The sequence below is a fragment of the Manis javanica genome, chromosome 3 (assembly GCF_040802235.1).
Source record: "Manis javanica isolate MJ-LG chromosome 3, MJ_LKY, whole genome shotgun sequence".
In the NCBI taxonomy this organism is placed as follows: domain Eukaryota; kingdom Metazoa; phylum Chordata; class Mammalia; order Pholidota; family Manidae; genus Manis; species Manis javanica.
The window spans coordinates 111,779,583-111,805,700 of record NC_133158.1 but is presented as its reverse complement, the minus strand read 5'-3'; the positions used below and the strand labels follow the sequence as shown (position 1 = coordinate 111,805,700).

General features: G+C 36.1%; 1 protein-coding gene across 1 annotated transcript in view; it reads left to right on the top strand.

The window, feature by feature from the left end:
- LTN1 (listerin E3 ubiquitin protein ligase 1) overlaps nucleotides 1-26,118 on the top strand; it is a 64,780-nt gene that overhangs the window by 18,693 nt on the left and 19,969 nt on the right. The window contains exons 12-19 of the mRNA XM_017663301.3: nucleotides 1,626-1,815; nucleotides 2,289-2,528; nucleotides 3,323-3,476; nucleotides 4,236-4,380; nucleotides 4,830-5,016; nucleotides 6,502-6,661; nucleotides 7,584-7,688; nucleotides 9,314-9,456. Coding sequence (XP_017518790.3) covers nucleotides 1,626-1,815; nucleotides 2,289-2,528; nucleotides 3,323-3,476; nucleotides 4,236-4,380; nucleotides 4,830-5,016; nucleotides 6,502-6,661; nucleotides 7,584-7,688; nucleotides 9,314-9,456 — 1,324 coding nt within the window. The remainder of the gene's footprint in view (nucleotides 1-1,625; nucleotides 1,816-2,288; nucleotides 2,529-3,322; nucleotides 3,477-4,235; nucleotides 4,381-4,829; nucleotides 5,017-6,501; nucleotides 6,662-7,583; nucleotides 7,689-9,313; nucleotides 9,457-26,118) is intronic.

Below are 26,118 nucleotides of genomic sequence, written 5' to 3'. Positions count from 1 at the left end.
AAAAATCAATACAGAATATTAATTAATTATTTTTAATAAGAAATGTAGCTTACCAGTCACACCATTGCATTAGTTTATCCAGTTCCTTCTCTCCCTATAGGCTTGCTACATATAAAGCCAAATTATCAGAAAGCTGCCTGGTAAGTCTAGAATCAGAGCAAGGGGAGTTAATAATTTCAGAAGAGAAGATTGATATGCCCATTTCCCAAATTAGGAATATACCTGCCAAGTAGCTCAGATACTCATATCTGATTGGAAGACAGTCTCCTTTCTGGGCAGTGTTTGGAAGTTCATAGCCAGTTTTCACCTATACTTTCATGACTGACTAGTCTCCCCATCCCCTTAAAGTTGGTCAGATTCTTTTTGTAGATATGTCAAGACTTTGAGAACCAAACTTCATGTCTTGCTAACCTGAGAGACATTTACAAGTTTATTTTCTAGATTCTGTAAAATTCTATAAAATAGATTGATTTTATTTGGCAAATTATGTTAGGAAAGCCAATATTTTAGCCATCTAAACTCTAGTTTTTCTTGTTTTTAATGCAACCTCATAATTTAAAAAGCAAACCTAAGTTTTTAACTAGAAAAGGAGTTTTGAGATTTTCTAAGTTAATCTTCATTTTTGAAATTAGGAAATAGGCCAAAGTTGGTTAAGAAATTTGTCCAATGTCGTAAAGCCAGGATAGTAGTAAAGCTAGGGCAAGATGAAAGCTCTTTTTACCTACAATTAAAAAAAAAAAAGGGATGAACAGTTTTTAAAGCACTACCCAATCCACACTTGGATTTTTTTTTTCCGGATTGCTTTGAAATGAACCAAGTTCCAAATTCCTTTCTTCTCAGCCCTTAAAGCAAAAGAAGCTGTGGGAACATGGATCAGCATGCTTTAGGGGTGGATTTATAGTTTTCTTTTTCTTGCTTCCTCACCCCATGAAAATAAACCAGTTGCTGTCAGATATCTGGTCCCGGTAACTATTTCAGAGAACTTGGGGAAATAATTTGTCCCATAGTTCATATTGAAGTAACTTACTACTATCATGTATTAATTATTCTTTAATTTTAGCAAAATTAATGAACAAAATTTAGTATCTATAGAGCATTCATGAATCTGTCTTCAAAATTCATCCATTTAATATTAATTGAATATCTCTGCAGTGTTGATAGCAGGTGTCAAAGGAGTGTAAGACAGTCTCTGCTCTCAAGGAACTTAAAATCTCATTTGAAACAAGATAAACACAGATGGAACATTATAAGTAATATAATAAAATCCAGTAAGTGCTTTAGAAATTCACAGAAAAGCAGTGATAAGTATGGGCTGGAGTTGATGGGGAAGAGTTCATAAAGCAGGTGGGATTTGTACTGATTCTTAATGAACAGGATTTCAATTAGTAAAGAAGAGGGAATATTTATGGTTGGGATGATAGTGTGAGCAAAGCATAGAAGTGTATGTAAGCAAGACTTAGTGGGGAACAGGAAGATAACCAGCCTCCTTAGCACTGAGGAGGAGGAGTGGGGGATAGTGTTGGGGCCATGATGGTGAAGGGAGGTAATAATGGTACATGCAATATTTTAGGCAGATAAACTTTTTGATCTTGCTTCTAATCTTTGCTTTAATTTTGTGGTTTTAGGCATGTTCTAGTTCAGATAAACATGCTTTAGTAACTCCTTGGCTCAAAGGAGATATCCTTGGAGAGAAATTGGTAACCTTGGCAGATCATCTTTGTAATAAGGACTTGGAATCCACAGTATCTTCTGAAACTTACTTCTCAGAAAGATGGACTCTTTTAAGTTTGGTATTATCACAGCAGGTTAAAAATGGTAGGCAAAAATATGACTTTTGCTTTTTAGTACCAAATAATCCTTTCACTTTTGGGAGGCATTCCATACTGCTCAGTTTGCATATTATTGCTTGAGAATAACAAGACTTAATTGATTCACATATCTTAATTTTATAATTACCCTTTAACCTTTGTAGCATGACTTAGAAGACATTTATTATTCTTAGTTTTATATTCCAGAGAATTTTGAATTTAACAAATCTGCTTAATTTCGTAGAGCCTTGCTTTTCTACTTAATTTAAAACTACTTTTTTACATGAGGGCTTTTATGTGTGAGGGAACAGATTGATATATTAATATGATTTCTTTTGTCTAATATTTAAACATATAAACACTCTTTTTTATTAAAAAAACACATGAAAAGACTCAAGTGATGATTAACCCAAAGTAAGGTATTAAAAAATATACTGTTAATATCTTTTATTTTTTGTCTATGTGTATTTTTTTCTCTAGATTACTTGATTGGAGAAGTATATGTTGAAAGAATTATTGTTAAACTTCATGAAACTTTATCCAATGCAAAGAAATTGTCAGAAGCTGAAAATAATGACTCATCAGTGTCTTTTATCTGTGATGTGGCCTATAATTATTTCAGTTCAGCAAAAGGATGCTTGCTAATGCCATCATCCGAGGATTTATTATTAACTCTCTTTCAGTTATGTGCTCAGAGCAAAGAAAAAACACATTTGCCAGGTAATAGCCTACTGCTCAAATGTTTTGTTGGGAATCTCCGGCTCTGACCTTCATAGTGTAAGTTCCCAGGCTTTATTTGAATCATAATGTGTTTGAAAGTTGAAAGCATTTTGAGTTAAAGGCTACAAATCTTAAACACTTCCAGCTTTAGAAACCAAGTTAAAGATGTTTGTAGAAAGTATGTCTAAAGTTCTTACTTGATAATCAAGGGAACAGTTTGGACGGGGCCATGGTTGATGAGTTAGAATCTTAGTCCCTTTACTTAGCCACTCCACCAAGTTGCTTAATTTCTTGATGCCTCATTTTCTGCATTCATAAAGGGGAATATTAATATCTCATAGTTCTATGTTGGTATATATCAAAATGAAATTGAGATTGCTGTTTCAAAGATTACATTTTTACCTTCTGTGTCGATACAGACTTATGAAAAGAATATAAAAAATACTATTATTAGAGAGCACTCCTCCCCAACCCTTTATTTCATACTCACTCGCTCTTTGGAAGAGATGTATTTTTCACATCTTCAAAAGGACAATGCTCTTATAAATAAGTTCAGAGCAGAAAAAAGCCAACTTTAAAAATCTTACCATTTTACATGTATATGGTGTGAGCTAGCTTGTATTTTTGCACATTTGTGACATAGTTACTTTGTTTTGACATTTAATAGTATTTTATGTTTTTTTTTTTAACGATACCTTAAAAATCTGAGATCTGCATTGAATTCCTTCAGACATTTTGTACTGATAATAGTTACTTCAGAGGATTTCAAATTACTGTTAACATCTTGATTTTAGACTTTCTTATCTGTAAAGTGAAAAATACTTGGCTCTGTGGTGTGAATTTATTGGTTCATCAAGCTGGCAGTACATATAAACAGAGTACCTTCCTACGTCTGTCTGCTCTGTGGCTAAAGAACCAAGTTCAGTCATCATCTTTGGATATTAAGAGGTAACTTTTTTTGTACTCATTTGCACATATCTCTTTAATACTTGTCCATAAATAAGATGCCATGATTAATGAGAGTGCCTGTGAAAAAATGACATGTTAGGTAAGATCCAAACAGGTTTTTCCAAAAGGCTTTGTTTTAATGATCACTCATTTAGTTATCATTTATGATCATATTTATTGCTCATCCAACTTAATTGAAGAATGATTTGTTATAGCATGTCTTCTGATTTATGGTCAGTGATGTGATGGTGGTATTATCCTGTGTCTTAGATTTGTGGGGATTGTAATGACAACCTCTCATGGCCACCACACACATAATGATTGTACTTCATTGTTTATTTTTTTGAATCTGGTAGTTGAGTTTCTATTTTTTTTTAATGTGTTGAGTTGCAAATACCTAAATCTATATATAAAAATGAAAACTAAGAAAATGCATCCAGAGGCAATTGGGGTTGAGCCAGATCTTTCTAAGCATCATACTGTGTTCATGGAATAGGGTAGCTATATTTCAGAAATACCTGATCTGAGATAGGCCAGTTTCCCTTCATTCTGAGAGAAGCAGCATTTAATTTCAAATCATAAATGTTGTATTAAATACCCGATTTGTGTGTGTGTCGGTGGGGTAGAAGGGTCACTCACTTTGCTTTTATCTTTTTGTTCAGGTAAGCTACTACCTGCCATAGGTTATTTAATGTGTCCTGGGTGTTCAAATTAGTCAAAGCATAACTACAACAGTTAAATTCTTCATATTATTTTCAGTCTTCAAGTCCTCTTGTCTACTGTTGATGATTTGCTAAATAAGCTTCTAGAGAGTGAAGATACTCATCTTCTAGGAGTTTATATTGAAAGTGTAATGCCAAACAACTGTGAATGGGAAAAGATGAGACAGTCTCTTCCTATGCAGGTATTTTTGACATTGGAGAGTGCTTATCTCATTTTGAAGTTTGGATTTTTTGCAAGCTTAAATATTTTTATTCTGAGGAAGAAGTAAAAGAAATGATCATCTTTTGTTTTATTCTGGGGAAGAAAAAAAAGTAAATAAGAAAATACCTTACTTTGCCTTTATGTCTCTGAATGTTCATATATTGGATGTGTAAAATACCAATTAACACTGGCAGTTGCCACTGTAGTTCTGTTCTAAAGGAGTGTTCAAGAAATGAACATGTTGGTAATTTCCTTAATAGAAACCAAACTTCTAGGCTTTTGTGGTTGTACTGATAAACTAGTAATAACTTCATGTTTCAAGTTATTCTAGTAACATTTTGAAGATATTCTAATAACTTCATTTTTGTTACCTGCCTTAATTGCATAGGTATTAAATAATTTAGAATATCTGATTTTTTATTTTTACAGTGGTTACACAGACCTCTTTTAGAAGGAAGATTGAGTTTGAATTATGAGTATTTCAAAACAGATTTTAAAGAACAAGTTACAAAGAAACTTCCCAGCCATTTGTGTACTTCAGCATTATTGAGCAAAATGTTATTAGTTGCACTAAAAAAGGAAATAATCCTAGAAAATAATGAGCTTGAGAAAATAAGTAAGTATATATGAGCATTCACATATAAATACAAGTTTTGAAATAATTATAACAAATACAATTTTGAAATTATTTTGGTTGCTCTGCAATTTAAATCTTTATAGAGAACCAGGAGTCTTTAATTCCTATTAACTTTTTACATTCACATTACATGATGTAATGTTAAGTTGCCAATGGATGGATATATACTGAAATCTTGTTGTAATCTTGATAGCTGTAGAGAAGAATTTGTTATGAGATCAGTTACAAGCTGGTATGACATCATCATAAGCAGATCCTATGGCACATAACTGCAGACAAAATGGTTTAGTGAGTCTGGTTTTTCATTAAAGACTCCGATGAGTTAATATTCAGTTAATTTTTGAATCACTATATCTTTTTATTCATAGGGCTATAATTTTTTTCCTGCTAAGTGGAGGCTAAATGTTGAATCTCAAAAGGATTTAGGACTTCAGAAAATTCTCCCATTTCAGGAAGTGGTATAGAATTGTAGATAGCAGTGTGACCTGTGCAAAGTGGTATTCAAGATAGGGGATTTGTGTAATTCCTGTGTCAGTCTTGTTTGTAAGCCCTCAGCTGTAACACAGTTACTAGTAGAGGGGAATATATGCCCTGTGGAAGAATGCTGGAACACCACTTTTGGTTAGCCAGCTCCACATTCAGTTAAGGACAAAGAGATTAGCCTGCAGTTTACATTATTTCACAGAGTGATTCTGTCCAGAAACAAAACTGGAAATCAGAGTAATATTTTTTTAGATTGTGTTATTAGTTAGACTGACTACATTATGTATTTAATCTTCTCATTAGCTCTATCACTTAGATATTGTCGTTTTTCTTATCTTGACTTGGTTAGACTTACTGAGCTTGTAAGGGATAAGATTGGATTGTGAACCATGTCTCAAGTCTTCTGACTTGAAAAATCCATACATGGCTGTGTAAAGAGAGTTGTGACTAATTGTGCCAGTTTTTGTGACAGATACTTGGTCATTTAATTCTCGCAGTAGTCTGTGACATAGGTTGTAGTATCCTAATTGATAACTATGTATGCAGTTCATTTGAATCCAGACCAGTCTGTCACTGAGGCCCATGCCTTGTTTATTGTAGCGTGCTGACTGCCATTTCTTAGCACACTGGCTTCAACTTCTCATCTCAGGTCTTGAGTCCCTTAGTTGTTTATTCTGTGTGCAACTTCTTACCCTTTGTGGCCAAAATAGCAGGAAGATTCTAGTATCTCTGGTAACAGGTCACTGTCACATTCTTAACTAATCAGAAAAGGGACCAAGTGTGATTTGGGAGAAGAATGGTATTGTGTTTCAGACAGATGTTTAGTTTTCATTATTGAAATTCTCAAAGCTATGAAAATTAGTTCATAGATATTTTGAGATTAGTAGGCACAGCAGTGTTAGAAAATGGGGCAGATAAGTGAAATTGATTGAAAAGCCTGTTCACAAAGCATGCTTGATAATGTGTTATCCATTTTGTTAGTTGCAGAACTGCTCTATTCATTGCAGTGGTATGAAGAATTAGACAATGCACCTGTTTTTCTAACTGGATTTTGTGAAATGCTTCAAGAAATGAATATTACATATGATAGTTTATGTGGACTTGATAATACATCTGGCCTTTTACAGTTGTTATTTAACAGGTAAGAATCCCTTTTGATTTCCATTTTTTATGACTATTTTACTAGTTTGTGACTGTAAAATATAACTCACTTCATGCTAATTTTTCAATCAGTTTATCTTAATCCCAGTTCTTAATGGTAAGTACTTTGTGGATGCTACGTACTTGGTTTATTGCTCTGTGGAGATACTTAGACTTTGCTTGTTACGAAATCCATAGTACATTCAAGGGACAGATGATGATGAAAGAAATAGAAACCTGTAGAAGTTGTTGTAATTTGTCATCTGTGACCCATTTTCCCACTATTCTCTTAATTTAACCTTTCCCCTTGCATGTTGTTACAGGTGTGTCTTAATATTATAACCACAAAACCCTTTCCCCTAGATGAAGAAGTAGGTTTGAAAACAGTCATTAGAGGTTAAGACAGATGTTTAGCTTGCTGAAATTACTGTGTTGAACTGCTTTGTCTTTAAGTGGTTCACATGTCTATAATATTTTGAGTATGCTTTGCAGTGTTAAGAGGCCCCCAGGCTGAACAGGTCCTCCTCTCCAATCTTACTCCACATACTTAACACTCAGAACTTTCCCTGTTGGGTATTAATACCTCTTTGGTTCCTCATTTTTAGCCAGTGTAGGTGTCCTCTGTGATATGTCCTTTTCCCAGCTGTAGCCTCCAGTCCTCTAGCCTAATCTAGTCATTTCCCCTAGGGGACTTGAGAGACTTTGGGATTGTCTTGGAATGAGTGCTTAGTAGCAATTGTGAAAAGTGTTGGAGGCATTAGCTCCCAATCCTTTCATAATGACAGTTGTTTGGGTTGAAAAGTTCTTTATGAATTGATGACCTCACAAGGTGATTTATTAAATTCTGTAAAAGGAATCCAGGTAAGCAGTGTTTAAAAATCTTGAGTACACTTTCAAACAGAATTTTTCTTTTCCTTTTATAGATCCATGGAAAATGGTACCCTTTGGTCTCTTATTATTGCTAAGTTGATCCTTTCCCAGAGTGTTTCATCTGATGAAGTAAAACGACATTACAGGAGAAAAGAAGGGTATTCTTATTTAAGATGTTCTTTGTAATTTATTGTAATTTTCCACCTTGGCAACCCTCAGCTAATGAACAGTCTCTTAATGAGTCAAGAAAACAAAGTCTAAGAAATAAAATTTAAGGAAATGAGAATTAAAAACTTTAAAACAACTTAAATTGTTTTAGGTTTGAGACACACCTTTTTTAATAAGTATTTTTAACTTTATAACATTCTGTTGTGGAATTTTATGCTTGTTTTAAACAATTAGCTTTTTATAAACTTGTTATCTTTTCCCCAGAAATCTTTTGTTTTTCCCTTCCTAACATCCTTCTTCCATCACTTTATTTGCTATATAGAAGTGATAGGTAAAGGTGCCTTATACTTCTCTTAAATAAGGACATGCTGTTGATGTATATTCTAGAAACACAATAATTCTTAGGACAAAATAGATTGTGGGATTGAATGTCCTGGCGATCTACTAGAGTTGATCAAAGAAGAGAAGCTGAAAATTCAAATTAAACCAAGATTTAGTCAAAATTTTCCAAGACGCATTGTGAATTTAATGATTTACCAAGAATAATTCTGAAACGATAACATATGTTCTGGTACAGTAAAATAGTTAACTAATGATTTTTAAAAATCTTATTTTAAAAAAGCTTATTATTTTGAGGTAGTTACAGATTCAAATGTAATTTTAAGAACTAGTACAAAAAGATTCCATATACTTTCATTTGGTATATACCAAGAGTACTACTTTGTACAACTTTAGTACAATTTCACAACCAAAAAATGGCATTGATACAATCCATTGACTCAGTTTATGGGTACTTACTTGTGTGTGTATTCTGTGTAGATTCCATTTGTGAGCACCACCATAGTTCAAAATACAGAATATTTTTATCATAAGGATCCCTTTTGTGTTATAGCCACAGCTTCTTCCCTTCCACTAATTCTCCTCTGGCAACCAAAAAGTTGTTCTGTCTTTAATTACATCATTTAGAAATATTATATAATGGAATCAAACAAAATATCCTTTGGTATTGGCTTTTTTAGTCAGCATAATTTTTTAATTTTTTTCCGATTATAAAGGTACTAGAGAATTATCTATAGAGTGAGAACTAATTATTAATGAGGTGGATATACACTCAACATACTTTATAACTGACATACATAAGAAAATTGGTAACTCTTATTCACCAGTAATAATTAAAAATGGCATAGGAAAAAAGATTCTATTAACAATGTTAACAAAACTATAAATACCTAAAAATAAAACCCACTGTGTATATGCACATATATGAATATCAGTTCATAGAAAGGACATGCAACTGGTACTGTTTAAATTGACTCCTAAAGAGAGAACAATCATGTATTGTTTGTATAGTTTTTTTAAAGTTATATATACTTCTTTGAAAAATTAGAAACATTTAAAAAAGAGAAAGCAGCAAAACATAATTATCCACAGTTTCATCATCCAGAACCAGCAATTGTCAATCTCTTTTCTAGTTTCTTTTGTTTTTTTTTCCTGTACAATTATTTTATATAGTGGAATTATTAGTCTTTTTGAATAGTCTGAATAGGAGGAATTTTTTAAAATAATTGCATATTTAGGATAAATATAATTCATACTTTTTCTTTTCCTTAAACAGTTTTTTTCCACTCACAGAAGGTAATATGCATACCATTCAAAGTCTCTGTCCATTTTTGTCAAAAGAAGACAAGAAAGAATTCATTGCACAATGTATACCTGCCCTTTTGGCCTGGACTAAGGAAGATATTTGCAGTACTAATGGTTAGTTGCTTGATAATAAATATTTCATTAATTATTGCTTGAAATGAAAGAAGTGTTTCTTAATACCCTAACCCAAATCTAGCAGAGATAAATTGAATTACAGCTGATTTATTTCTAGTTTATACTTCTGCTACATAGCAAGTTGCTAGTCAGTAGGATGCATGTCACAAAAGAGTGCTTATTATCATTTTGCAGTATAGAAATGCTATAAGACTTAAGGGGAGATTTACAGCCACAAATAACCTTCTAATTATTTCTTTTCCATTTATAGCTTTTTAAACTATACCTCATTCTTCTCTGGCAACTACTGATTAAATATATAAAGGCAAAAGAGGAAATAGTTTTGTTGTGTTTTAAATTTTTTTGGACACTCTGCACGCTATTAGTTCATTTGTTTATTAATAAACACTTGTTGAGCACTGGCTGTATTGTAGTTATTTTTATAGAGAAGACAGACTTAAAGTTATATTGTGTGCTAACTGATGTAGCAAAAAGATGGCCTCTCTGTGAAAGTGGCAGAAAAGGAGTTTTCTACTCTGCTTTGAGCTATCAGTGGTGATTTCATAAAGAGAAATATTTCAAATGAATGATGAAAGATATTTTCCCATATGGACATAGTTGGGGAAGGACATTCCTACATGAAAGAGTATAGATAGTTTAGTTTGGCTGGCATTTTAAGATAGAAGGTTGGGGACAAAGGGTGTTAGGATGCACAAAAAGATGGATTTTAAGAAATAGTTGGGAAAACATAAAGGCCTAGTTTTGTAGGTTGAAGAGTTTTGATTTTAAGAGGTAAGCAGGAAGGAGCTGCAGTCCGAAATTTGGAAGGAAAGTAGTTAACACTATCACATTTACATTAGAAAGATTATTTTGACAACTGTATGAAGGGTGGATGTGAGAGGAGAGAGATTGTGGGAGAAGACCAGATAGAAATATGAAATAGTCTTAATGAGAGATAAATGGAGTTTAAACCAAGGTATAGATAGAGAAGAGAAGATAGAAATGAAAGAGATTAAGGATATAGAATTGATGAGGCTGTGTGAGTAGATTTCTGGGTTGGGTAGATGGAAATACTGTTAGGCCTTAGAGAAAACCCTATAGGAGAATTGAAGGTTGAGAGGAAGATAGGGAAGAAGTATACAGGGAGCTGATATTAAGTTAGACTTAGATGAAGGTGGCTGTGAAATAAATATCCACATGAAGATTTTCAGTAAGCAATAGGCTATTGACTGGATAGAAATACTGCTTTCAAAGTCCATATTGTGTAGGTGGTGGTATAATCTGTAAATGAGGATGTTTGTCCAGGGAGAGTGAAAAGTGAAAGGGATACCAAGGAAACACCAGTTCAAAGATTTAAGGGGTATGTAGGTGGAGGGAGACTTGAGAAAAAGGACTAAAGATAAAGAAAAGCAAAGGAGGAGTTTTAGGTAATATTCATCACTTGTGTTAAATGCCACAGAAAGTCAAAATTAGAGATTGAAAAGTGTTCATTGGCTTTGACATTGTTGGAATGAATAGTGGTGAGAAAGTGAAAGCAGATAGTCTGTTCTAAGTGGCAAAAAGGGATGTAAAAAGGTGAAAGCTGGAGATGGATACCAGAGAAGAGGGAAAATATATGTTGCAGGGGAGAAGGAAGAATAGAAAATAGAGACAGGAAATACTTGATGATAACTCCCATTGAGCAAATGAGAGGGAAGGACAAGTAGGATGGAATCTAGAGCATAGTTAAAAGATACTAACCTTGTATCAGTGGAGTGACTTTCTTCTGAGACAAAGTAAGGAGAGCTGTAAGATGGATGCAAATGTGGATGTGGAGGAGGTTGGGGACTTCCTGTGTTCCTTACTTATAAGCTTTCTGTCTCTTCAGGGTAGGTGATTTAATAAGTGGAGACTGATTACAGATTTTAAGAAGCATAGTGGGAGTTTGAAATAGTTGAAGAATACAATGCCCATCAACAAACATTAGTCAAAAAGAAAGTTGCCCTGTGGCATCAAGGGTCAGCTGACATCAAAAATAAATTTTTGTGACATCAAGCTTTACTGTCAAGTTTACTTTCAAATTTAGTTAGACTGTGGGATTATGTTGGGATTTGTAGTTCTGAAATGGGGATGCAGTTTAAATGACTCTGCTTAGAGGAGAGGACTACCTAATGGGAGTACAGGTGACTTTTCTAGCACATTATAACCGAAGGATGGCAGAGAGGAAGAAGGGGCTGGGGACAGGGCTTTGGTACCACACAACTGTGTGCTGTTCACACTGATCAGAAGGTGCACAGCTGTGCAGAGGCATAATGGGAGGAGGAATATTTGGGAGATTTGACAGCCAGTTTTGCTCATTCAGCCACAGTGATACAGAATTAGCTACCAAATACTTTTTAGTTGTTAGAATGTTCATTCCTTCTAATTACATTTGAGCCACTTCTATTTTGTCAGGATAATTAAAAAAAAATTCTTCCTCTGCCTTTAAGGAAAGATTAAATGTATTGCATACTTTTTTCTTTCTTCCTTTGTTCCCTTTTGCTTACATAAGACTAAGTTCTTATTTTGTCCTGTAAGACATTTTACAATCTTAATGCAACTGATATCTCCAGTTTTACCTCTTTTTATTTCCACCCTGGATCCTAGCGATGATAAATTTTCATGATTTTTGAATATACTTTTTTTCAGTTTTATTGAGAAATAATTGACATACATCATTGTATACATTTAGGGGTACAGCTTGATGGTTTGATTTATGTACATTGTGAAACGATAACCACAATACATTCAGCAAACACCCATTTTTTCATATAGATAGAATAAAAAGAAAAGAAAAAAGGAAAAAAATTCTTGTGATTACAGCTCTTAGAATTAACTCTCTTAAAAACTTTATTATATATCATACAGCAGTGTTAGCTATAGTCATATTGTACACTGCCTCCATAGTATTTGTTTCTCTTATATCTGGTTGTTCATATCTTGTGACCACCTTCTTCCTATTCCTGCCTCCCCATAGCCTCCACCTCCGATAACCATAAGTCTGATCTCTTTTCTTATAAATGAGTTTGTTTTTTTACTTTTTTTTTTAGTTTCCACATGTGAGATCATACAGTATTTGTCTTTTTCTCTCTGACTGATTTCACTAGCATAGTGCTTTCAAGGTCCATCCATATTGTGAAAAATAGTAGGATTTCCTCATACTTTATGGCTGAATAATATTCCACTGTGTATATATACTACAGCTTCCTTATCCATTCAAACATCATTGGGCACTTAGGTTGTTTTCATGTCTTGGCTATTGTAAATAACGCTGCTATGAACATAAGATTGCAGATATCTTCCAAGTGTTTCTGTTTCTTTTGGATTTTCCCAGAAGTGGAAGTGCTGGATCATATGGTAGTTCTATTTTTTTTTCTTTCTAATGTTTTTTTTATATTGGTGTCATTGATCTACAATTACATGAGGAACATTATGTTTACTAGGCTCCCCCTTTCACCAAGTCCCCCGCACAAACCCCATTACAGTCACTGTTGATCAGCATAGTAAGACACTGTAGAGTCACTACTTCTCTGTGTTGCACAGCCCTCCCCGTGCCTCCCCCAACATTATACATGCTAATCATAATACCCCCTTATTCCTCTCTCCCCACCCATCCTCTCCAGTCCCTTTCCCTTTGGTAACTGTTAGTCCATTCTTGGGTTCTGTGAGTCTACTGCAGTTTTGTTCCTTCAGTTTTTTCTTTGTTCTTATACGCCACATATGAGTGAAATTATTTGGTAATTGTCTTTCTCTGCCTGGCTTATTTCACTGAGCATAATACCCTCTAGCTCCATCCATGTTGTTGAAAATTGTAGGATTTGTTTTCTTCTTATGGCTGAATGATATTCCATTGTGTGTATGTACCACATCTTCTTTATTCATTCATCTACTGATGGACACTTAAGTTGCTTCTGTTTCTTGGCTATTGTAAATAGTGCTGTGATAAACATAGGGGTGCATATGTCTTATGGCTGCTGTATTCTTAGGGTAAATTCCTAGGAGTGGAATTCCTGGGTCAAATGGTATTTCTATTTTGAGCTTTTTGAGGAACCTCCATACTGCTTTCCACAATGGTTGAACTAATTTAATTTTCACCCGCAGTGTAGGAGGGTTCCCCTTTCTTCACATCCTCACCAACATTTGTTGTTTGTCTCTTGGATGTTGGTGATCCCTACTGGTGTGAGGTGATACCTCATTGTGGTTTTAATTTGCATTTCTCTGATGACTAGCGATGTGGAGCATCTTTTCATGTGTCTGTTGGCCATCTGAATTTCTTCTTTGGAGAACTGTCTGTTTAGCTCCACTGCCCATTTTTTAATTGGATTATTTGCTTTTAGTTTGTTGAGGTGCATGAGCTCTTTATATATTTTAGATGTCAACCCTTTATCGATCTGTCATTTATGAATATATTCTCCCATACTGTAGGATGCCTTTTTGTTCTATTGATGGTGTCCTTTGCTGTACAGAAGCTTTTCAGCTTGATATAGTTCCACTTGTCATTTTTGCTTTTGTTTCCCTTGCCCGGGGAGATATGTTCATGAAGAAGTTGGTCATGTTTATGTCCAAGAGATTTTTGCCTACGTTTTTTTCTAAGAGTTTTATGGTTTCATGACTTACATTCAGGTCTTTGATCCATTTCAAATTTACTTTTATGTATGGGGTTAGACAATGATCCAGTTTCACTCTCTTACATGTAGCTGTCCAGTTTTGTCAACACCAACTGTTAAGAGGCTGTCATTTCCCCATTGTATGTCCATGGCTCCTTTATCATATATTAATTGACCATATATGTTTGGGTTAATGTCTGGAGACTCTATTCTGTTCCACTGGTCTGTGACTCTGTTCTTGTGCCAGTACCAAATTGTCTTGATTACTGTGGCTTTGTAGTAGAGCTTGAAGTTGGAGAGCGAGATCCCCCCCACTTTATTCTTCCTTCTCAGGATTGCTTTGGCTATTTGGGGTCTTTGGTGCTTCCATATGAATTTTATAACTATTTGTTCCAGTTCGTTGAATAATGCTGTTGGTAATTTGATAGGGAGTGCATTGAATTTGTAGATTGCTTTGGGCAGGATGGCCATTTTGACAATATTAATTCTTCCTAGCATGGCATGAGTTTCCATTTGTTAGTGTCGTCTTTAATTTCTCTTAAGAGTGTTTTGTACTTTTCAGGGTATAGGTCTTTCACTTCCTTGGTTAGATTTATTTCTAGGTATTTTATTCTTTTTGATGCAATTGTGAATGGAATTGTTTTCCTGATTTCTCTTTCTGTTAGTTCATTGTTAGTGTATAAGAAAGCCACAGATTTCTGTGTATTAATTTTGTATCCTACAGCTTTGCTGAATTCCGATATTAGTTCTAGTAGTTTTGGAGTGGAATCTTTAGGGTTTGTTATGTACAATATCATGTCATCGCAAATAGTGACAGTTTGATTTCTTCTTTACCAATCTGGATTCCTTGAATTTCTTTGTTTTGTCTAATTGCCATGGCTAGGACCTCCAGTACTATGTTGAATAACAGTGGGGAGAGTGGGCATCCCTGTCTTGTTCCCGATCTCAGAGGAAAAGCTTTCAGCTTCTCGCTGTTCAGTATGACGTTGGCTGTGGGTTTATCATATATGTCCTTTATTATGTTGAGGTACTTGCCCTTTATACCCATTTTGTTGAGAGTTTTTATCATGAATGGATGTTGAATTTTGCCGAATGCTTCCTCAGCATTTGTGGAGATGATCATGTGATTTTTGTCCTTTTTGTTGATGTGGTGGATGATGTTGATGGATTTTTGAATGTTGTACCATCCTTGCATCCCTGAGATGAATCCCACTTGGTCATGGTGTATTGTCCTCTTGATTTATTTTTGAATTCAGTTTGCTAATATTTTGTTGAGTATTTTTGCGTCTATGTTCATCAGGGATATTGGTCTGTAATTTTCTTTTTTGGTGGGGACTTTGCCTGGTTTTGGTATTAGGGTGATGCTGGCTTCATAGAATGAGTTTGGGAGTATTCCCTTCTCTTCTATTTTTTGGAAAACTTTAAAGGAATGGGTATTATGTCTTCTCTCTATGTCTGATAAAATTCCTCCATAAATCCATCTGGCCTGGGGGTTTTGCTCTTGAGTAGTTTTTTGATTACCACTTCAATTTCATTGCTGGTAATTGGTCTGTTTAAATTTTCTGTTTCTCCCTTGGTCAGTCTTGGAAGGTTGTATTTTTCTAGGAAGTTATCCATTTCTTTTAGGTTTTCCAGCTTGTTATCATATAGACTCTCATAGTATTCTCTAATGATTCTTTTTATTTCTGTGGGGTCTGTCGTGATTTTTCCTTTCTCTTTTCTGATTCTGTTGATGTGTGTTGGTTCTCTTTTTCTGTTAATAAGTCTGGCTAGAGGCTTATCTATTTTGTTTATTTTCTCAAAGAACCAGATCTTGGTTTCATTGATTTTTTCTATTGTTTTATTCTTCTCAATTTTATTTATTTCTTCTCTGATTTTTATTATGTCCCTCCTTCTGCTGCCTTCAGGCCTCATTTGTTCTTCTTTTTCCAATTTTGATCATGTGGCCTTAGACTAATCATTTCGGATTGTTCTTCCTTCTTTAAATATGCCTGGATTGCTATAGACTTTCCTCTTAAAACTGCTTTCACTGCATCCCTCAGAAGTTGGGACTTTGTGTTGTTGTTTTCATTTGTTTCCATATATTGCTTGATCTCTATTTTAATTTGGTCATTGATCCATTGATTATTTAGGAGCATGTTGTTAAGCCTCCATGTGTTTGTGAGCCTTTTAGCTTTCTTTGTACAATTTATTTCTAGTTTTATACCTTTGTGGTCCAAGAAGTTGGTTGGTAGAATTTCAATCTTCTTGAATTTACTGAGGCTCTTTTTGTGGCCTAGTATGTGGTCTATTCTGGAGAATGTTCCATGTGTACTTGAGAAGAATGTGTATCCTGTTGCTTTTGGGTATAGAGTTCTATAGATGTCTATTAGGTCCATCTGTTCTAGTGTGTTGTTCAGTGCCTCTGTGTCCTTACTTATTTTCTGTGTGGTTGATCTGTCCTTTGGAGTGAATGGTGTGTTGAAGTCTCCTAAAATGAATGCATTGCATTCTATTTCCTCCTTTGAGTCTGTTAGTATTTGTTTCAGATATGTTGGTGCTCCTATATATTGGGTGCATATATATTTAGAATGGTTATATCCTCTTGTTGGACTGAGCCCTTTATCATTATGTAATGTCCTTCTTTATCTCTTGTTAACTTTCTTTGTTTTGAAGCCTATTTTGTCTGATACTAGTACTGCAACACCTGCTTTTTTCTCCCTGTTGTTTGCATGAAAAATTTTTTTACATCCCTAGACTTTTAGTCTGTGCATGTCTTTGGGTTTGAGGTGAGTCTCCTGTAAGCAGCATATAGATGGGTCTTGCTTTTTTTATCCATTCTATTACTCTTTGTCTTTTGATTGGTGCATTCAGTCTATTTACATTTAGGGTGATTAGAAAGATATGTACTTATTGCCATTGCAGGCTTTAGATTCGTGGTTACCAAAGGTTCAAGGTTAGCTTCTTTACTATCTTACTGTCTAACTTAACTCGCTTATTGAGCTATTATAAACACAGTCTGACGATTCTTTATTTCTCTCCCTTCTTATTCCTCCTCCTCCATTCTTTATATACTATGTGTTTTATTTTGTGCTCTTCTGTGTTTTCTTTGGCTGCTTTTGTGGGTAGTTGATTTTATTTTTTGCCTTTAGTTAGTATTTGGTTGGTCTGCTTTCTTTGGTGTGATTTTATTTTCTCTGGTGACATCTATTTAGACTTAAGAGTGGTTCCATCTAGAGCAGTCCCTCTAGAATACCCTGTAGAGGTGGTTTGTGGGAGGAAAATTTCCTCAACTTTTGCTTGTCTAGGAATTTTTTAATCCCTCCTTCATATTTAAATGATAATCGTGCTGGATACAGTATTCTTGGTTCAAGGCCCTTCTGTTTCATTGCATTAAATATATCATTCCATTCTCTTCTGGCCTGTATGGTTTCTGCTGAGAAATCTGATGAAGCCTGGTAAGTTTTCCTTTGTAGGTGACCATTTTTCTCTCTCCAGCTGCCTTTAATACTCTGTCCTTGTCCTTGATCTTTGCCATTTTTATTATTATGTATCTTTGTGTTGTCCTCCTTGGGTCCGTTCTTTTGGGTGTTTTGTGTGTTTCCGTTGTCTGAGTGACAGTTTCCTCCTCCAGTTTGGGGAAGTTTTCAGCAATTATTTCTTCAAATACACTTTCTATACCTTTTTCTCTCTTCTTCTTCTGGTACCCCTATAATGTGGATATTGTTCCATTTGGATTGGTCACATAGTTCTCTTAATGTTCTTTCATTCCTGGAGATCCTTTTCTCTCTCTCTGCATCAGCTTCTCTATGTTCCTGTTCTCTGATTTCTATTCCATTAACAGCCTCTTGCACCTTGCCCATTCTGCTTTCGAGTCCTTCCAGAGATTGTTTTATATCTGTATTCTCCCACTCAACTTATCCGTTAGCCTTTGCATTTTTCTCTGCAGCTCCATTAGCATGGTTATGACCATTATTTTGAATTCTTTTTCAGGAAGATTGGTTAAATCTATCTCCCCAGCTTCCCTCTCAGGGAATGTCTGGGTTATTCTTGTTGGTATCAAATTCTTCTGCATTTTCATGGCGATAGAGGTAGTCATAGGCAGTTGGCATGTGTGTCACCTGGGAGAACAAAGTCTCTTCCTGCTTGCCTGTCACCTTCCTTTCCTGTGAGAACGGCAACCCCTAGTGGCTTGTGCTGGGCAGCTGTGCACCAACGGGGCTTCTGAGTCTAGCCCGGGTGGCTGAGGAGGATGCTCTGCGTGGTGGCTGTGGGCGTGGCCTGTCTCAGGCTGCTGCTCCGCTATGGTGGGGCTGCACCGGACAGGGAACAGGCAGGAGGCTGTTTATCACCGTGAGGGGCTTCAGAGCTGTGCTGCCTCCCAGAGGGCTAGGGCACCCGGATTTCCCCAGGATTCCCAGCTGCTGGGCTGAGTGTGCCGGGACGCTTCTGTCCAGCTGTGAGGCTCTTGTCCCTTTAAGACTTTCAAAAAGCACTCGCTTTTCTTTTGTCCCAGGTGTACTGGCTGTGGGAATCTGCTCGCAGGTTTTAGTGTTCTGTTTCCCTAGTATCCACCACGCACTATGTGTCTGCACTCCTGGTGCGGATGACTAGGGCTGGATATTTAGCAGTCCTGGGCTCCCACTCCCTCCCCGCTCTGACTCCTTTCCTCCCACCGGGGAGCTGGTGTAGGGGGTCCGCTCAGATCCCGCTGGGCTGCGGCTTGTATCTTACCCCCTTCATGAGGTGCTGGGCTCTCACAGGTGTAGATGTAGCCTGGCATTTGTACTGTATCTTCTTGTCTCTCCTTTAGGAATAGTTGTATTTGTTGTATTTTCAAAAATATGTATGGTTTTGGGAGGAAATTTCCGCTGCCCTATTCATGCTGCCATCTTGGCTCCTCCACGTTTGAGATAGTAACTGAAAGGAATATATGGTGACTTTGGGAGTGCTGGTAATCATTTATTTCTGGATCTCAGTGGTGGTTACACAGTATGTTTACTGTGAGAAAGTCCATTAGGCTGTAAAAAACTGCAGTCCAGGGCTGTCTTTCTCCTCTGCTCCAGAAGAAGTCTAGTTCTATTTTTAATATTTTGAGGATCCCCCATACTGTTTTCCATCCCCCATGCTGTATCAATTTATAATCCTACCAACAGTACACAAGGATTCCCTTTTCTCCACATGCATGCCAGCATTTGTTATCTCTGGTCTTTTTTATGATGGCCGTTATAATAGCTATTAAGTAATATCTCATCGTGGTTGTAATTTTGATTTTTCTAATGAGTAATGATGTTGTGCATCTTTTCATGTACCTGTTGCCCTCTCATATATCTTTGGAAAAATGCCTATTCAGGTCCTTTGCCCATTTTTAATTGGGTTATTTGTGTTTTTGCTATTGAGTTTGTATGAGTTCTTTATGTATTTTGAATTTCGAACCTTTATCAGATATGTGGTTTGTAAACATTTTTTCCCATTCTGTAGGTTGTCTTTTCACTTTCTTGATGGTTTCTTTTGCTGTGCAGAGATTTTTTATTTTGATTTAGTGCTGTTTATTTATTTTTGTTTCCTGTGCTTTAGGTCTCATCCAAAACTTCATTACCTAGACCCTTATCAAGGAGCTTTATTTATTCCTGTTTTCTTCTAGGAGTTTCATGGTTTCAGGTCTTAATCTATTTCGAATTAGTTTTTGTGTGTGGTGTAAGATACAGGTCCAATTTCCTTTTTTACATGTGACCATCCTATTACTCTAGCACTGTTTATTCAAAAAACTGTCTTTTATCCCCGGAGTATTGGATCCTTTCTCAAATATTAATTGACTGTGAAGGTGTAGGTTTATTTTGGACTAACAATTCTGTTCCACTGGCCTATTTTTCTGTTTTTATGTCAGTCCTATACTGTTTTGATGGCTATATCTTTATACTATAGCTCGAAGTCAGGAAGTATGCCTCCTGCACTGTTCTTCTTTCTCAGGATTTTTTTTTTTTTTGCTATTCATGGTCTCTTGTGGCTCTATATAAATTTTAGGAGTGCTTTTTCTTCTGTAAAAAATGCTATTGGAATCTTAGTAGGGATTGATTACAAATGCTTTTGGTAGTATTGGTATTTTAACAGTATTAATTCCTCCAATCCATGAACACAGGATACCTTTCCATTTATTTGTCTTTGACTCTTTCACAATGTCTTGATAATTTTCAGAGTATAGATCTTTTACCTCCTCAGTTAAATGTACCTTCTTTCTTTTTTATTTTTTGGATGTAATTTTATTTTTTCCATTTTTTAAATTACGGTATCATTGATATACACTCTTATGAAGGTTTCACATGAAAAACATGTGTTTACTGCATTTGCCCGTAATATCAAGTCCCCCCATACTCCACTGAAGTCACAGTCCATCAGTGTATAAGATGCCACCGTGTCACCACTTGTGTTCTCTGTGCTACATTGTCTTCCCCGTGACAGCCCCACACAACATGTGTACTAATCATAATACAATTTCCTTCTCCCTCCCTCCCCAGCCGCCCTCCTGCACCCCTCCTCCTGTTTGGTAACCGCTACTCCCTTCTTTGAGTTTGTGAGTTGGCTGCTGTTTTGTTCCTACAGTTTTGCTAAATTGTTATACACCACAAATGAGAGAAATCATTTGGAACTTGTTTTTCTCTGCGTGGCACTGAGCATAATACCCTCTAGCTCCATCCATATTGTTGCAAATGGTAGGATTTGTTTTCTTCTTATGTTTGAATAGTACTCCATTATGTATATGTGCCACATCTTCTTTATCTGTTCATCTGCTGATGGATACTTAGGTTGCTTCCATATCTTGGCTATTGTAAATAGTGCTGCAATAAACTTCAGGGTGCGTATGCCTTTTTGAATCTGAATACTTGTTTTCTTTCAGTAAATTCCTATGAGTGGAATTCCCGGGTCAAATGATATTTCTATTTTTAGTTTTTTGAGGACACTCCATATTGCTTTCCACAAGGTTGAACTAGTTTACATTCCCACCAGCAGTGTAGGAGGATTCTCCTTTCTCTGCATCCTCACCAGCATTTGTTGTTTCTAGTCTCTTCGATGTGGCCATTCTTACTGGTGTGAGATGATATGTCATTGTGGTTTTAATTTGCATTTCCCTGACAATTAGCAATGTGGAGCATATTTCCATGTGCCTATTGACCATCTGAATTTCTTCTTTGGAGAATTGTCTGTTTAGCTCCTCTGCCCATTTTTTAATCAGGTTATTAGTTTTTTGGCTGTTGAGGCATGAGTTCTTTATATATTTTGGATGTTAACCCCTTGTCGGATATGTCGTTTACAAATATATTCTCCCATAGTGTACAATGCCTTTTTGTTGTACTGATGATGTCCTTTGCTGTATAGAAGCTTTTTAGTTTGATGTAGTCCCATTTGTTCATTTTTTATTTTGTTTGCCTTGCCCGAGGAGATGCGTTGAGGGAAAAGTTACTCATGTTTATATTCAAGAGATTTTTGCCTATATTTTCTTCTAAGAGTTTTATGATTTCATGACTAACATTCAGGTCTTTGATCCATTTTGTGTATGGGGTTAGACAATAATCCAGTTTCATTCTCTTGCATGTAGCAGTCCAGTTTTGCCAACACAAATTGTTGAAGAGGCTGTTGTTTCCCCATTGTATACCCATGGCTCCTGTATCGTATATTAATTGACCATATATGGTTGGGTTTCTCTTGCATGTAGCAGTCCAGTATTGCCAACACAAATTGTTGAAGAGGCTGTTGTTTCCCCATTGTATACCCATGGCTCCTTTATCGTATATTAATTGACCATATATGGTTGGGTTTATATCTGGGCTCTCTGGTCTGTTCCATTGGTCTATGGGTCTGTTCTTGTGCCAGTACCAAATTGTCTTGATTATTGTGGCTTTGTAGTAGAGCTTGAAGTCAGGGAGCAAAATCCGCCCCCCTTTATTCTTCCTTCTCAGGGTTGCTTTGGCTATTCAGGGTCTTTTGTGATTCCATATGACTTTTAGAACTATTTGCTCTAGTTCATTGAAGAATGCTTTTGGTATTTTGATAGGGTTTGCATTGAATCTGTAGATTGGCCGGATGGCCATTTTGATAATATTAATTCTGCCTATCTAAGAGCATGGGTTGTGTTTCCATGTATGGGCATCTTCTTTAATTTCTCTCATGAGTGTCTTGTAGTTTTCAGAGTATAGGTCTTTCACTTCCTTGGTTAGGTTTATTCCTAGGTATTTTATTCTTTTTGATGCAATTGTGAATGGAATTGTTTTCCTGATTTCTCTTTCTGCTAGTTCATTGTTAGTGTATAGGAATGCAACAGATTTCTGTGTATTAATTTTGTATCCCGCAACTATGCTGAATTCAGATATTAGATCTGGTAGTTTCAGAGTGGATTATTTAGGGTTTTTTATGTACATGTCATTTGATTGCCTTGGCTAAGATCTCCAGAACTATGTTGAATAAAAGTGGGGAGAGTGGGCATCCTTGTCTATTTCCTGATCTTCAAGGAAAAGCTTTCTGCTTCTTGCTGTTAAGTGTAATGTGGCTGTGGGCTTATCATATATGGCCTTTATTATGTTGAGGTACTTGCCCTCTATAACCATTTTGTTCAGAGTTTTTATCATGAATGGATGTTGAGCGAATGCTTTTTCAGCATCTATGGAGATCACATCCTTGTGTCCCTGGGATGAATCCCATTTGATCATGATGGATTATCTTTTTGATGTACTTTTGAATTCGGTCTGCTAATATTTTGTTGAGTATTTTTGCATGCATGTTCTTAGGGATATTGGTCTGTAATTTTTCTTTTTGTGGTGTTTTTGCCTGTTTTTGGTATTAATGTGATGTTGGCCTCGTAGAATGAGTTTGGGAGTATTCCCTCCTCTTCTACTTTTTGGAAAACTTTAAGGAGAATGGGTATTAGATCTTCAGTGAATGTTTGATAAAATTCAGCAGTGAAAACATCTGGTCCAGGGAATTTCTTCTTAGGTAGATTTTTGATTACTGATTCAACTTCATTGCTGGTAATTGTTCTGTTCAGATTTTCTGTTTCTTCCTGGGTCAGCCTTGGAAGGTTGTATTTTTCTAGAAAGTTCTCCATTTCTTCTAGATCATCCATTTTGTTAGCATATAATTTTTCATAGTATTCTCTCATAATTGTTTGTATTTCTGTGGTGTCCATAGTGATTTTCCTTTTTCATTTCTGATTCTGTTTATGAGTGTAGACTTTTTTTTCTTGATAAGTCTAGGCTTGGGGTTTATATATTTTATTTATTTTCTCAAAGAACCAGCTCCTGCTTTCATTGATTCTTTCTATTTTATTCTTGATTTTACTTATTTCTACTGTAATCTTTATTATGTCCCTTCTTCTACTTACTTTGGGCCTCATTTGTTCTTCTTTTTCTACTTTTGTTGTTTGTTAGTTTAGACTGTTCATATGGGATTGTTCTTTCCTGAGGTAGATCTGTATTACAATATACTTCCCTCTTAGTACAGCCTTTGCTGCATCCCACAGATTTTGCAATGGTGAGTTACTGTTCTCATTTGTGTCCGTATATTGCTTGATCTCTGTATTAATTTGGTCATTGATCCATTGGTTATTTAGGAGCATGTTGTGAAGCCTCCTTGTGTTTATGGGACATTTCATTTTCTTTGCATAGTTTCTTTGTAGTTTCATACCTTTGTGGTCTGAGAAGCTGGTTGGTACAACTTCAATCTCTCTGAATTTCCTGATGCTCTTTTTGTGGGCTAGTATATGATCTATTCTTGAGAATGTTTCATGGGCACTGAAGAAGAATGTGTGTCTTGCTGCTTTTGGGTGGAGTGTTCTGTAGATGTCTTTTAGGTCCATCTGTTCTAATATGTTGTTCAGTGCCTCTGTCTCCTTACTTATTTTCTGTGTGGTTGATCTGTCCTTTGGAGTGAGTGGAGTGTTGCAGTCTCCTAAAATGAATGCATTGCATTCTCTTTCCCCCTTTAATTCTGTTAGTATTTGTTTTACATATGTAGGTGCTCCTGTGTAGGGTGCATAGAGATTTATAATGTTTATATCTTCTTGTTGGACCGACCCCTGTATCATTATGTAATGTCCTTCTTTGTCTCTTGTTACTTTCTTTGTTTTGAAGTCTATTTTGTCTGATACAAGTACTGCAAGTCCTGCTTTTTTCTTCCTATTAGTTGCATGAAATATCTTTTTCCATTCCTTCACTTTCAGTCTGTGTATGCATTTCAGTTTGAAGTGAGTGTCTTATAGTCAGCTTATGGATGAGTCTTGTTTTTTGATCCATTCAGTGACTCTGTGTCTTTTGATTGGTGCATTCAGTCCATTTACATGTAGGGTGATTATCAATACGTATGTACTTACTACCATTGCAGGCTTTAGATTCATGGTTACCAAAATTTCAAGCATAACTTCCTTACTATATAACATTCTAATTTAACTCACTTAGTTGCTATTAAAAACCCAATCTAAAGTTTCTTTATTTTTTCTCCTCCTTTTTCTTCCTCCCCCATTCTTTATATATTAGGTATCATATTCTGTACTCTTTATCTATCCCTTGAATGACTTTGGGGATATTTGATTTAATTTTGCCTCTTGTTAGTAATTAATTGTTTTACTTTCTTTACTGTGGTTTTATTTCCTCTGGTGACAGCTATGTAACTTTAGGAACACTTCCATCTATGGCAGTCCCTCCAAAATACACTGTGGAGATGGTTTGTGGGAGGTAAATTCTCTCAGCTTTTGCTTATCTGGAAATTGTTTAATCCTTCTTTCAAATTTAAATGATAATCTTGCTATGTAGAGTATTCTTGGTTCAAGGTCCTACTGCTTCATTGCATTAAATACATCATGCTACTCCCTTCTGGCCTGTAAGGTTTCTGTTGAAATGTCTGATCATAGCTTGATGGGTTTCCCTTTGTATGTGATCTTATTTCTCTCTCTGGCTGTTTTTAATACTCTGTCCTTATCCGTGATCTTTGCCATTTTGATTATTATATGTCTTGATGTTGTCTTCCTTGGGTCCCTTGTGTTGGGAAATCTGTGCACCTCCATGGCTTGAGAGCATGTCTCCTTCCCCAAATTGGGGATGTTTTCAGCAATTACCTCCTTAAAGACACTTTCTATCCCTTTTCTCTTCTTCTGGTACCCCTATTATGTGAATATTGTTCCGTTTGTATTGGTTGCCCAGTTCTCTCAATATTCTTTCATTCCTAGATATCCTTTTTTCTCTCTGTGCCTCAGCTTCTTTGTATTCCTGTTCTCTAATTTCTTTTCCATTTACTCTCTCCTCCACTATGTGTAATCTGCTTTTAAATGCCTCCATTGTATGTTTCATTTTAGATATTGAATTTCCTAAGGATTGAATCTCCATCCTCAATTTGTCTCTGAGTTCTTGAGTATTTTTCTGAGCCACCATAAGTATGTTTATGATTTTTATCTTGAAATCTCTTTCATGAAGATTGATCTGTTCAGTTTCACCTGAACCGTTTCCTGGTGTTTGTGGGATTTTGTTTTGAACCAGGTTCCTTTGACAATTCATATTGGTATGTTGCACCCTCTATTGCCCAGAAGCTCTAGTCTCTCAAGCTGCTCAGTCCCTGGAGTGATGTCGGGGGTCGCAGTGAGGCATGATGGTGCCTGTGGGGAGGAAAAAGCTGTTGCCTGTCTCCCGGCTGCAGTTCCTGTTTCCATTGCAAGGGCCAGTGGGCCAAGCATGCAGGGAGAACCCTCTGTTCTTTGCACTTGTAGCTGCTATAAGCAGGGCTGCCCTCTGGGTAGCCTGGCACAATGGTGGTGGCATTTGATTTGTGAGCTGATGCCAGCTAGGAGGAAGGTGCAGCAGGCTGCATATGGTGTTGGGTAGCGTCTCAGAGTTGCGTAGCAAGCCAGGGGGATGGAGTGCCTGAAGCTCCTGAAAGTTCCAAACTTGGGCAGAGTGTGCCTGTACAATTTTGTCCACCCGTCCTTTCTCCTGAGCAGCAAGCTCTGTGGAATCCTTGCCCTTTTAGCAGCTCTGGTGGTGTTAGGAAGTCTCTCAGATTCCCCACCTTTCTTTTGTCC